This window comes from Gobius niger, assembly GCF_951799975.1.
Source record: "Gobius niger genome assembly, chromosome: 5".
NCBI classification, from domain to species: Eukaryota; Metazoa; Chordata; class Actinopteri; order Gobiiformes; family Gobiidae; genus Gobius; species Gobius niger.
The window spans coordinates 39360414-39374691 of NC_136856.1; the positions used below are offsets into that span (position 1 = coordinate 39360414).

Genomic DNA, 14278 nt, shown 5'->3' on the forward strand with positions numbered 1-14278 from the left:
GACTTATAGTCCGGAAAATACGGTAACTCATGCCCCTAGAGGCCATAAGCGCCGCCGCAGCATGTTGTGTTTTTTAACTCATTAATTGTCGGTGAGAGTAAATACTACGCTGACAGAAAAGACAAAGGGACAGAGGGATATTGTTCATCCAGTTACACAATAAAGATAATTTTTTTCACTCAAACTTGGCTGTAAATACTGTTGTACGCAGTTAGCTTCTTCTTCGTGATTTCATCAGTGTGTGTTGGTGGACCCGGAGGCAGCAAATTGGAATTGTGGTTTTCTGTCCAGAGACACCAGGGGGAGATGAAAGACCCCCAGTCATCCCATTAACACTTGTATTACCCCCAGAGGGACTACGGATAGGATTTATTAAGGTAAACAAGTTACTTAGTACTGCTTTAAAATATCAGCATATCGGCTACCGGTCAACCCCCTTCAAATCGGTATCGGTATCAGACCCCAAAAATCCATATCGGTCGGGCCCTGCTGCTTGCAATCATAAATGTCACTGTTGAGACTCTGATTAAATCAAAAAACAGACCATAATAAACTCAAATTAAAGGCGGAATCAGTCTAAATGTTGATTTTGTGGTTAAACTATGGGTATAATAAGTTCTACATGTGAATAATTTGGTAACTAATACCAAAGGTTTTGTTCTACTGGTCTGGTAATTGATTATTTTACCTCAAAATGTACATTTGACATGTTTGCATCTTCTGCTTCTTCCTCTCGGTCTCCCTCTGCTGTCACTTTACTGCTCCTGCAATCTCAAACGCTCACCCCTCCAGTCAGAAACTAAATGACACCGATCTTTGACATAACGTTCTATGAAATTAGGGTCATTGTTTTACTAAAAAACGGATGTTTTAAATATTTCACCTTTAATAAAGATGCTTTCATTTTGAAGGGGACGATGTTAATTGTAAGTTTTTCATAAAGGACTAAGGCAGGGTACTGTTAAACGATCTTCGTTTGGTGTCAGAAAAAAAGTTTAGGTACGACTGGTATCGAAAAAATGAAAGTATCGAAAGCAGGTAGGCACCTTATTTTATAGAGCCAAGGTTTGATGCTGTTGGTCCAGGGAGAGCATTAAAGAAAAGTGATTGGATGTTTCGGCTCAAGTGACTTATTTTTCCCCCAATTATTTCCCATGAAAAAAAAAGGTTGTGCCCAAGATTTTTTTTTTTAAACATTTTTTCCACATTTTTTAATTATTAATATTTTACCTATTTATTACCAATTTTTGCCCAATATTTATTAATCAATTCTTATTACCCTTTTCCCCAGATTTTTCCCTATTTTAAAATCTTCATTGTCCAATACATTCCCTTTTTTCCCCACTTTGTCCACATAAATTAAAGTAAATAAATTTGCATATCCTCCACACATTATTGTTCTGTTTTCTGGTTCTGAATGGTAATTATTCCAGTATAGGTATCAGAAAAACGGTATCAAAACCCAAGCCTGAACCGAGTGCATTTTTTCCACTTTGGTATTACCCAAATCTAAAAGCTTTTCAACTGGAGAGCAAAAGTGTAATGCCTCATTTGAAAGACCTTCAAAAGTGATCGTAACTTTTGTTGTTTTTGTCACATTTTTGAAGCCTGTTTGTTTATTACTGTTTCATTGCTTCTTTTGTCACTTTTTGTTGCGGCTTTGACTTTCGTCACGTTTATGTGTTGCTTTTTGTGGCTTATTTGTCATGTTTTTTTCTGGGGGTTTTGTGATATTTTTGTCACTTTTTTGTGGCTTCTTCATTGCTTTTTTGTCATGTTTTCGCCTTGTTTTCGTCACGTTATTGGCTCCATTTTGCAGATTTTTTTGAAGCTTTTCTGTTTGGAGGAAATGCACTGGGTTCAGGTGGGGTGAAGACGCTTCAGTACTGGTGTAGCAGTACCCAGCTCTATAAAGTACTCACTCGGATGCACTCGTCTCGTGGAATATCGAAGACCTTCTCGATCTGCGCCTCCACTCGCTCCGGGTCGGCGTTTTTCAGGTCGATCTTTCAGAGACAATCACACAAATCATCCAAAAAAACAGATTTGTCACCGATACTAGAGATTTTCCCCGATACCTTATTGATGACGGGGACGATCGCGAGCTGTGCCTCAAACGCCAGATAAAAGTTGGCGACGGTTTGAGCCTGGATTCCCTGAAATGAAAAATATAACAGACAATTTACAGAAAGACACTGTGGGGTAAGCAGGTGAAAACATGGATTTCTACTGTAGAAACAGATTCCCCCCCAACAACACGCTGGAACCCAAATATGGTATTTTCCTTTTAGGGGGAAACAGCGGTGGCTAAAGACACACATGTGCCCACAAGTGACCATTTTCTCCAAATACGTTTTTTTCAATATCTAATTCCTGCCTGATTTATTGAGCTTTGAACCCAAAAAACGAGGCGACATTTTGATTTTTACAGATTTTTCCACTAGTTAAAGTAAAAGTAAACCAGATCCAAAATCCCTCAGAGGAAATCTTTGTTACTAATATGTCGCAAAATAAAAGCACACGTTTAAACCTGGCTCTGTCCATTCCTTAGATTTTCTTTTGTAATTATTTATTTATGTATTATTTTACAGTGGGGGTGCTGGTCTGGTGATTTTGGGGGTTGCTGCCTGAAATGTTTGTGAACCTTATATCAACCTCTCCTTTTTTTTTCTCCCCTTTCCACCATGTGCACCTACAAGCCCCGCGGGACCCAACGCAAAACAGTGCGGCGTGGCACACATTTTAAAAGCTCCTTGTGGGTGCTGGAGGGGGCGGGACTGCACACCCTGAGCGGGTGGGATGATAAACTGCTGTATATCATTTTTCATTTTCATTTAATTCATTAATTCTCTTTTCATGGAGGATAGGCCTACATATTATTTTGGTCCCTTTATGCTAACCAGCGGGAAGGAGAACTTTTCTCTCGCTCTGTGGAGCCTGCAGGTCAGGACACCTGCAGTGCAAACGTCCCCATCTTGCGGGATTTACGGGCAAAACGTCGCAGATGCGGGCGGGTGCGAGAATGAAAATGAAAATTCTTTGCGGGATGCGGGCAGGAGCGGTACTGCACCATGCGGATGCAGGACTGAAAAATCTGTCCCGCACAGACCTCTAACCTACACCCGATATCTATTTCCAATTATTAATTCTGGCCATTTTTACATGAAAACATAATGATAAAAAGTGATTCTTGCTCATATTTACGTCAGTAATCTACAGCAGAAGTTTCACACTGTTATCTCTACATTAATATATCCCTATTCACCTGTAGCATCTCGCCTGAGTAAAAGGAAAATGTAATATTCTATTTTCCCCAAAGCGTCTTTGTCGTGTCTGTGTTTGGGGGAGTGAAGTGACCTGGTTGGCGTCGACGATGAGCAGCACACCCTGACAGGCCGAGATGGAGCGGGACACTTCGTAACTGAAGTCCACGTGGCCCTGAGGAGAGAGAGGACACAGGCTGTGAGAACCTCAGCTCCTGTTGAGGTTTGTCTCATACATTTGACCCGAGCTGGAGCTGGGTGACGTGTTTACTGACCCAGTAAACATGACACCCAGATCCAACATTCAAACGTGGCCCTGACACCACCTCCCAGTTTGAACAAAATGTGATTCTGTGATTTTTCTAGAACCATTTATTCATTAGGACAGTGTCAATAATATTTGCTTTGTCTCAGTACTACAGTAGGGTTTGGGGCCCCCTGGAGGGCTTCAAAGGCATTGCAAGGGCATCCACAAAGTCTTTCTTCAAAACAAGTACATTGTGAAAAGTCCTATTTTGAAAGAAAACTGATACTTAACATGACATGATTACTTTACCTCAGTCTTAAGCCACAGTCATTGCTATGTGTTGTGTGTTATGAAAACATCTTTACAAAGGGTTACTGTGCACATCCCTTGCTTGGAACGTAAAGCAAAAAAAGAACCTCTCTCACACTTGTCTGACTCGCAACACCAGTGTTCCTTCATTAAACACAATGATTGGGGGGGAAAATGAAAAATTGTGAATCAATAAAACCTAAAACCATAAATTGATTGGAGAGAATCACGATGGATATGGTAATGATGAGGTTTCTTTGCATAGTCCTCACTATTGTCATCTTTTTTCCTCACAAAGCCCAACAAGAATCATTTAACAAAGAAAGTAGCGGTGCTCAAAGTAGAAAAACTTGCTTTTATTGTAATTAGCCATTTTGCCATTTTGTATTTGGTTATCTTATTTGTTTGATCTGTTTTCAGTTATTATTTCCTTTTTAATCAAGGTGAGTGCATCAGTGGGTCCAGAGTTGTAGAAAAATGTTCAGGTGCTCTTTGAAGACTAAAACCTTGTTGTGTGTTCGGGGCACTCTGAGAGACGTAGAATAAAAGTCCTTTATTGAGCATTTTGACCTGGCACGATCTTCATCAGGGAAAGTGGTTTCAAACAACAAACCAGTGTGTTAAATAGAAGAAGGGACATCACGTGAGAAAATCACGTGGTGCTCCGCCAGCAGAGGGTGACCCCGAAATAAACATAAAACACACATTAAAATGACAAAAATCAGTAGAGGATATATTTAAGATGAGCATGTAGTAGAAAGATGCATGTGAAGATCCATGTGAAAACAACATGCACACATTACAGGGGCGTCCCAGGAAGACGCGAAGAAGTTTTGGAGAGAGAAAAAAAAACACCGCACAGGAAACGCACTTCTACAGGCGAAAGAGTCTTATAATTCAGACGTGGATGAGTTTGTTCTGGACCTATATGTGTCCACTCCAGAACCGAACCTCAAGGGCTTCTTAGGACCCGAGTGCGTAAACCTCTGCGGAGGCCGAGAGCACGGCTGAGGCTGAGCGTCTGCCCTCACTACAACAGCAGCGCCTTTAACACGAGAAGCGCCAGCATTTGATCGAGTAGCAATTTCTGCAACACAGTATCTGTCATAAAGAGAGAAGAGGCTGTGCTCTTGGATTGAAACAGGAGTTTTCCTCTCATTCTGATCCGAGGGAAGAAGCGTCTGTGTGTCTGTGGCTGTCCCTGCGAAACCCATGGCTTTGTATCTGACGCATTTAAATGTACGAGCTGATGTGGCACGTGCAAAGACGATAATGTCCTGCATGACATGATCTTCGCTTTAACAAAAGCTTAAACCGGCGCATTTGAATCTGTACCGGTGGTTTGACAGTATGACCGAGGGGGCGGGGCCAGAGCGCAGAGTCCAAACCAGAGTCTGATGTTCAGAATGAGCTGGTCACTGGGACAAGGCAAAACTCTCAGCTTTACCCATTCACACTAACAGCCTGTTTTCAAAAACTGGCATTTTCATTACATCGTTTTGTATTTATATATTCTTAATAGCCTATCAACCAGATGAGCAAAAAAATGTTGAATGTGGAAAACCTGCCTTAGTTCACTGTAATAACATAGGAAATAAACATATTACTACATGTGATATTCCCAGTGTTTTCAATCGCGTTAAAGTAGGGGGTCCGTGACTCGTCACCCAAAGCTTCAGGGGTACACGGCTCCACTGGTCTACAGCATACAGGAAAGCAGGAAACACAGAGGTTTGTTCACTTTTCATGGGTAGGTAGGCTAGATATTTTTTAAAATACTTTTGTCTTTTATCTTTGTAGAAGGTTCAAACTGTCTTCTTAGGTTAAGACTATTACAGTTTTGTTTCTTAGTATAAGAAACAAAACTGTAATAGTTTTGTCTTTTATGTCCTTTTTAAATTAGAAGCCAGGACAAAAGTATTTTGAAAAATATCTAACCTACCTACCAATAAAAAGTTAACAAACCACTACCCTGTTCAGTAAAAAATATGCAAACCACAGATTTGAGGTCCCTTGTACATATTGGTGCTATTTGCTGTGTATTGCCTGCGTTTCTGTATGCTGTAGACTGATCCTTGTTTTGTGGAAATCAACAATGTAATGTGTGCATGTTGTTTTCACATGGATATCTCTTTCTACTACATGCTCTCCTTAAACATATCCTCTACTGCTGTCATTTTAATGTGTGCTTTAGGTTTTATTTTATGTTCGGGGTCACCCTCCACTGGCGGAGCATCGCGTGATAATCTCACACCATCAACACACCGGTTTGTCGTTTGAAACTACTTGCCCTGATAAAGACCGTTCCAGGTCGTAGTTGTCTTTCTGTATGTAATCTGTTTTGTTACTGCACTGACATATCAATGAAGTGTTTAGCTGTAAAACATAACAATACAAATGCAAAAGTATTGGAAGAACAGCCCTAGTTATTACCGGAGTGTCGATGAGGTTGAGCAGGTGTGGCGCCCCCTGGTGGCTGTAGAAGAGCGATGCAGTCTGGGCCTTGACAGTGATGCCCCGCTCTCTCTCCACCTGCAGCTGGTCCAGCACCTGCCGGTTCTTGTCCGCCGCGGAGATCGCTCCTGGACGAGACAAAGCCAATCATTTCACAGTCATCCAGCCGTGGTCCTCCGAGCCGGCTCTGCCCCAACCTGTGATCTCCAGCAGACGGTCCGCTAACGTGCTCTTGCCGTGGTCGATGTGAGCGATGATGCAGAAGTTCCTGATCCTCTCCACAGGAAACACAGACAGGTCCACGGCCTCCTGGGAATTTCATTGTCAATAGAATACATATAGTTTTGCAATTAGGGTAGTTCCGATGGACGCTACCATCGACAGCCACCATCATGATGCCACGCCCCCTCCTGTCAGAAACACAAACTCTTCTTTCGTAGGCTTAGTAAACCTAAAACCTTTGCAGGGATTGCACTGCAGATTGCGGGGCTTAATACTCAATTCCCAATATATATATATATATATTTTTTTTTTAAAGGAATAGGCCACCGTTTTTACATACTGAGATATGTTCTTACCTTAGCTTTGACGAGTTCTATAGGACCTGTCTGGTCTTCCCCGTGCCTTCAATCACGTAAACACAGCGCAGACGGCGTTAACATTTAGCCTCTCCCTCTCTCCACTATAGCTCCAAGTGTTACACTACAAAGTATATTTACACAAAATTAAACAATGTGGATTTTCTAAGCGGATAAAAGGGGGAACTATATTGTTAGGCGTAATAATACCAGGAGTAGTTTGGCATCCGCACAGTAAAGTGAAGATTACTGCGCAGTAAAGTGAAGATTACTGCGCGGATTTTGAACTACTCCTGGTATTATTACGCCTTACAATATAGTTCCCCCTTTTATCCGCTTAGAAAATCCACTTTGTTTAATTTTGTGTAATTATACTTTGTAGTGAACACTTCACGTAACCATATTTAAATAGGGAAAACGTGGAAGAGCTTGGTAGCTTCTGTCTTGACCAGTTTTGGAGCTATAGAGGAGAGAGGGAGAGGCTAAATGCTAACGCCGTCTGCGCTGTGTTTACGTGACTGAAGGCACGGGGGAAGATCAGACAGGTCCTAAAGAACTCGTCAAAGCTCAGGTAAGAACATATCTCAGTATGTAAAAACGGTGGCCTATTTCGCATACGAGCATACAGGTCGCGTTTTTGAATGTGTCGCACATGTGTTATTTCATAATAAATTGATATGAAATAAAGTGATGATTTCATATCTTGAAATAATATGATCCGTAGATTGAACATGAAATTATCTTGAAATAACGTGATACCAGCAGAAAAACAACATGTCCGCAAGTGAGACCAGGACGCTTCCACATAAATGTGACCCGTCATGGATTCCAGGGACACAACTCGGCTGATTCACTTTCGCGCAAATTGAGAAAGAAGAGTATTTTTTGAAAATTTAACCGCTCCATATTTGAGATAACAGTATGGTATATTTAAAAGCGTAAATCTTTAAGTTGAACTCGCCTTGTTTTGTCGGAGAAATAACGCACGCCGTGGGAGCGTGTCATTGTGTGTGTGTGGTTTCATTATTCCCTGTGTGTGTCTGGCTAACGCTCTGAATAGACAGATTTCCATTGACGTCACCCTTCTCGCACAGTTCCATTTGGCGCCATCTTGTGTGTCAGGAGTCTAATTGTTTGTGTTACGGATCATTGATAATATCGTGAAGCAATAGTGCTCACACCTGTGTTGTGTGGAGCTGATCCCGACGCGACGAAGGGAAAACGTCTCAATATCCCAAAAGTAATTCATCACTAAGGAACAGAAAACAGAAAACAGAAAAACCTTCGTACGAGAGATTTAAACTATGGGCACCGACCGTATGATTACTGTGTACGTCACGATGATTATGTTAGCCTACCCATCACATGGCTCATTGTGAGTTAAATAAAACACATTATCGACTACAGAACGCCCGTAGTGAACACGATTATTCATTAAATGTGCATGCCACACAACATGGCGGCCGCTGCTGTGGATCGAGGATCGGAAAACCATCTATAGTTGTAATACTACTGCAGAAGTTTGTTTTTATGTGCGAAACCAGTGCGGCTGCTGATGTCCTGGCTGTAAGACTGCACAGCGCCCCCTGCTGCTTAAGACAGAAGGATGTAGTGCAGATTTGCATAACTCTACATTGAAAATAACTGCGAGGACTGCATTTGATCGCAATAATGAACGGGTTTGCTGAGCAGATGGTATGCAAAGTTCACTTCTGTTCTGACAGGTGAGTGCAGGATTGTTTGCTTGTTTGTTTTTTCCGCTTGTGGCCGCTATAACCAGATTTCCATTATGTTACACATTGTTGCAAAGCTTGGAGACGTCACTTCCATAATCTGTGAATAACTCAAAATGCCCCAAAACTGACTGGCGTCCTCACTTTCAGTGGTCCTCAATATTACCGTTTACTGAGACATTTTCCAGTCACACTATGTCGAACTTCAAATGTTGCCATCCTTATCAGAATAATCGTGTGGAAAAGGTATTGCAAAATATCGCGATATCGCCTCACAGGATCGCATATCGGAAGTTTTTTTCAGTATTTTTTTGTTTTTGTTTTTTCAGTATTGCGAAGATGGCATTAACCACCTGGATGACTGAGAATGGACAGTGTGAGTATGCTGCAGAGGAGGAACAGTGTGTGGGGTTGATGGCTTTGGAGGTGTTTGTGGTAGCGGTAGAAGCCAAATCGCTGCTGTCAGGTTTGTTGTTGTTGTTGTTGAGGTCTGTACCTTGTTAGATCGCGAACTCATCCGCCTACATCCGCTCCAAAACGGCAGCACTTTCATCCAGCGGTGTCTGAACACGAAGCGGATCAAACCCGACCCGTGGACCTTCCTTCTGAACACTTTAAACCCGGAGAAATGTCTGAAGACCCCGGCTTCACGAACCAGCAGAGCCGACATGCTGTCAGCGGTCCCCTGCTAGCTTTAGCCTCGGAGCTAACGCTAAAACCGCGCTCTGTGAACAAACAAAGTCTTTACGCTTTCATTTACAGAAAGGTGAGCTGTGTGAGGTTATGAGGAGCAAAAGCGTGAGTTCGCAGAGCGCGGACATGTTTGACACAGCGGTCACTGCAGCGGGGGAGTCTGGGAAATGGAGTTTTGGTGGAAACGAAGACGGTGAAAGGAGCAAGAGGAGTGCGTGCGGGGATTATCAAGGCTTCGTTTAACCCAGGGGTGTCAAACTCATTTTGGGCCGAAATTCAGCTCCCACGGCGGGTCACGGGCCGCATATAATAGAGAACAATTTTCAAACAAACATATAATAATAAGCTGTGATTTGGTCAAAGCCCTAACTTGATGTAGCTTCATTAAAAACAACGGCTCAATCCGAATCCATCAAATTGTAGCCTCTAAGCACTAACACTAGCAACTAACTCCTTAACCTTTCATGGGTCGACTGTTAGATCTATGCAGTTAGGGAACTAGAGCTTCAGCTGCATTTGAACAATCCGTCCGTCCTTAAACAGGGGAAAGGGAAGTGACATCACCAACAGCTGCTTTTCTTCTTCTTTAAAGTTATTGGTGGAGTGAGGCCAAACAAAAGTGCATGTCGCCCCCTAGTGTCCAACAACAACATAGTGTCCAAACAAAGACATTTAAAGGGTATCTAACCCCCCCTTCCAGAGGCTCAGTCTGAGAGTGTCAGATTTGAAAATCTCAACAGAAAAGGGGCGTTGCCTGGAGGACTAAGGGGCACGCGGGAGGGGTGAGGGGTGGGAGGGGTTTCGGGGTCTGATTGACAGGCCTGAGTCATTTGACTAACGATGCACTCGCAACGCTCCTCGTAAACAAAGTTCGAGCACAGCGAGCTAACTTATTTAGCAACATGGTGAGACAGCTCTACAGCTCTCTTTACACAGGACAGGCATCGTGGCAGACAGTGGCCTTGTACCCGAGACTGCTCTGAGGCGCGGGGTTATTTTATTAGTGATTCCGCTGTCATTTACAAAGCTAACGGCTTAGCATTGAGCAAGATCGATGTTAGCATCGCAGCTAAGGGACCAAACGTAACTGTCCTGGCTACTTTCAGAATCTACCGATCTATTTTAGATGTAGACTTTTCACTGTGGTCTACATAAACATTGCAGATGTATCTCAGTGTCCCAAGCAGAGAATGTGTGAGGTATAGAGACTTGATTATATGTATTACAAAGCTTTATTTTATTTCTCTCACAGCAAAGTGCACAAAACATGTCACATAAAAAAAAAATATTGTGCAAGAACACTGTCCTAGAAATAGTTTTCGGTTGGTCATTGAAGATAAAGCAGATAAATCATCCATGTTTATCTAAAGGCTTAACTAAGGGTCTGTAACATTAGGCTCTTGGGTCCACAAAGTCATTTCTATTATTACTACATTTAGTGAATTACAGGTTTAACCAATGTAACACACGCACTGAACTACCACTAAATGATGAGTAAAGGCTATAATAAAGTCTTTACATGTATGCTTATTTAGTTGAAATAGTGAAAATGATAGATCTTATTTTTTTGGTAAGTTTTCTTACTTAATTTTGTACTTCCTGGCTTTTACAACATTGCAATTACCCAATGCAATTTTTCTTTTGTTAATCTTACTACGACAATATCAATCAATCAATAATGACAGTTTATATTTCATTTGAGGATCAAGCTGCATGTGGTACTCTATTCACTTAGTCTACCTAGATGTGTGCAATAAACAAATTGAACAAATACAATTTAAATTAATACTTGCCATACAATATCGAACTTGACTGTTTAATACTTAATTTATGGAATCAGAACTAGAACACACTGAACTGAATTTTTAAATGTGGCTCGATCATCCATCAAACTTTGATACGCCTTTTAGATTGATATAATTACAGTTTTGAGGGGAAAAGGCATTAAAAACATAGCAGTAAAGCTGAATTCTTGCATCCACAGTTGAGCTACAGGATGGCTTAAATTAACCAAGTAGCAGTAGCTCATGTACAGTATGCTGCATGCATGCAGGTCTTCTCAATGCACGGGAGACAAAGTTGACTTCTTATGGCTATACAGTTGTTGGGTTGCAGGTTAGTGTTCTAAAGGCCTATAATGTTATATAGAGGTACAATTATTTCATTTTTGAGGAAATGTTTGGTCTTGTATAAGAAAGATAATGGACCCAGTGACTGAAATTAGTGATCATTTTTGTAATCCATACATTTATTTTTTTGGCTGCAACTTGTGAAAGTGTAATGCAGTTAATATGAAAAACTGGCTCCTGCCTCCCCACTGGGGAGTGTGACATCACATTTTAGAACCTGCAACCCAGCAATACCAACTAAAATAATTACACATGCACCATTAAGTTTTCAGCTTCTAGAGACAAAGTGGTGCTGGTTCTACCTCACCAAACCATCCTGTGAAATATCTGACAGAAACAGCTAAAGGCTTCATTTTGTTCTTGGATTGCTGATCAGTGTCTACAATTAAATCTTGCATGGAACATTGATTTCATCTACTATGTTGTCCAGTGGCATGTCAGCTTATAGAATTCTTCATATTGCAATGTTTACTCCCATCGTTCTATATGTGGTTGGCGACTGTCCTTGTCCAATGTGCCTCCATTTCCAGAAACATTCTTTCTTTGCCCGATAGAGAGGTCGTCTGAAAATGTGAATTGAAATGCTATAAAAAATTTTAAAAAACACACAAAGACATGAATTACTTTAAAAGGGAAGTCTGTCATCAATATACTGATCAAATGCATCACTGTGTGATCCGATACATACAGTGGACATGAAGAATGGTTTGCATGCATTTTCTCCACCTCTTTCTCCACCTCTGACTCTGCATGGACAAGAAAAGTCTGTTACAACTCAGCATACATTTTTGCGTGCAAGATGTGTTAGCATCATTCTAATTTACATTTAAAATATAGTCCTCAATAAGGCAAAAAACTGTTTTCAATGAGAAGAAATATAAACCACTTGGGGAAATAGTAATATAAACAAAATGATAGGTGAAAACAATTCTCCCACTTACTGGTGTAAAATACAATACTCCTATGCTACATTTGTTAGAATTTTAATGCGAGTTGAGCAATATTGTGATGTGCTCACCTACAGGTACTTATGACAGTTCAAATGAGTGGCCAGTCCTGTCTTGCACACACCTCAAGCTGGAAAATCCAGAAAACCACTCATACACGGGCTTTTTTCATCCACTGGACTTTGGTTCATGGTTAGCCACTGCTCTCAGGCAACACAGTCTGCATTCTGAAAAGATTTTGTTCCATACTGCCAGGCCAGTCTGAAAATATAATAATGCATATTCCACAGTCAATCCATAATCATCTGAGAATTCTAATGGTAACTGGTGCATTATTTCCCTGTAATCGCACAGTTCGTCTGAAAATCATGTTCTATATCACTCCACTGCAGCAATTTCCACAGTAATGATTAAAAATTAAGCTACTATTGTTGTGGAAGTCGCTTTAGATAAATCATCTGAAAAAACTGACTCTGCGTTGTGCAGTAAACCTGTGTAATACACAGCTTCTTGTTGTTTAATCCTTACTTATTCTACATTTGCTAAACTAGCACTATAGTCTAGCATTATAAACTAGCTATGTAATCTACGTAATATATTTGCCACACAAAATTATCAAGCCAAAACTTAACATGCTCACCTTATGTCCTCTTGAAAAATCTGGACCTGTGCCTGCTCACAGCCTCCTGCTTGTCTGGCCTCTCATACTGGGCACAGAGTGGTTCAGGCACAGGTACTTTGTCTGTGTGCTCCTGGTATGGGAGAGGATCCTCAACCACACTTTCAAACAGCAGGGCCATTAGTTGGTCAATGTAGACTGTAAACAAAGCACAAAACATTTGTCTTTGTAAAAGCATTGGTTGTGTTGTTTTTAATGTGACATACCTGAGGTAGCTCTGGTCTTCAAGGCTCGCACGGTGTAGTCGCCACGTTTGTACTTTGGGTACACTATTGCATGCCGCAGTACACCTTCAAGTGTTGTAGCATGTGACCTTGTAGCATTTTCATTGTAGTGCAGGGCAGCAATTTGCAACCTACAACATTTTTAGGTACAGATTCACACAACATTTTTTTTTTTTTAAATGTATGTATGTATTACCTTGCTAACATTCCTCTGAAGGAGAAGCCTGCACTTTTGGGGGAGAACCTAATTATCAGGCTGTGGAAGGCCTCAAGGGTTGACGTGTGGTACACCGGGCTGATTTTCTCCACATCCTTCACAAAGCGTGGAGCCAACACAATGTCACTGAGCCTCTCACATGCTGCTGTGCCTACAGAGTAAATTACCATGACATAATTGTAAAGCAATTTTTGTTTCGAATGACAATGCCAACCTTACATTTTTGAAATGTACATAAAATACAATGAGTAGAGGGCCAGTATTACTGATAACAAATGCAAAACTTACTTGGTTTGAGCCACACTCTTGACCCTTCCCCAACCAGAGGCCCGTGTAGGCACCGAGGGAACAGGGCATTGTCGTGCGTGTGCACATTCTGCATGTGGTTGGCCACAGACGTCCACTTAGCGACAGCCTCCTGTCCCGAGGTGGAAGTCGAAGCTGCCCAATAGAGGTGATTTACCACGCTTTTTCTCCACTGGCCAGCGTCCTGGGTGCTCTTTCTCTTTGCGAGCTCATCAATTTTTTCCCCAATTCCTAGAGTTTAAAATACATATTTACTAAATGCAGAATAACCATAATATTACACAGCATTCCCCAAATGCATACCCTTTCCCATGTGCCATGGGTCAAAGTAGTGCCTGATTTCCTTCTTTTCCTCCCTTAAAAACTTTTGCACGCCGGTGTGTCGGTCCGTCACAATGGCCTCCACATTGACACCCCTCTCTTCCAGCATGGTCAGACTCCGCACAAAGCCCTCCTTCTCCATGCGCACGCTGTTTCCAACCTCATTGCTCTAATAAGA

The 14278-nt window shown here is 41.6% G+C and overlaps 2 protein-coding genes across 2 annotated transcripts in view; one reads left to right on the plus strand and one right to left on the minus strand.

Moving 5' to 3' along the window:
• guf1 (GTP binding elongation factor GUF1) overlaps positions 1-9306 on the minus strand; it is a 35989-nt gene extending 26683 nt beyond the window's left edge. Inside the window, exons 1-6 of the mRNA XM_079556003.1 lie at positions 9081-9306; positions 6471-6582; positions 6253-6401; positions 3358-3438; positions 2079-2156; positions 1923-2006 (exon numbers count right to left, since the gene is read on the minus strand). Of these exons, the coding sequence (XP_079412129.1) occupies positions 1923-2006; positions 2079-2156; positions 3358-3438; positions 6253-6401; positions 6471-6582; positions 9081-9254 (678 nt within the window). The 5' untranslated portion in view covers positions 9255-9306. The remainder of the gene's footprint in view (positions 1-1922; positions 2007-2078; positions 2157-3357; positions 3439-6252; positions 6402-6470; positions 6583-9080) is intronic.
• LOC306962771 (uncharacterized protein) overlaps positions 1-14278 on the plus strand; it is a 1040752-nt gene that overhangs the window by 180880 nt on the left and 845594 nt on the right. The window lies entirely within an intron of this gene.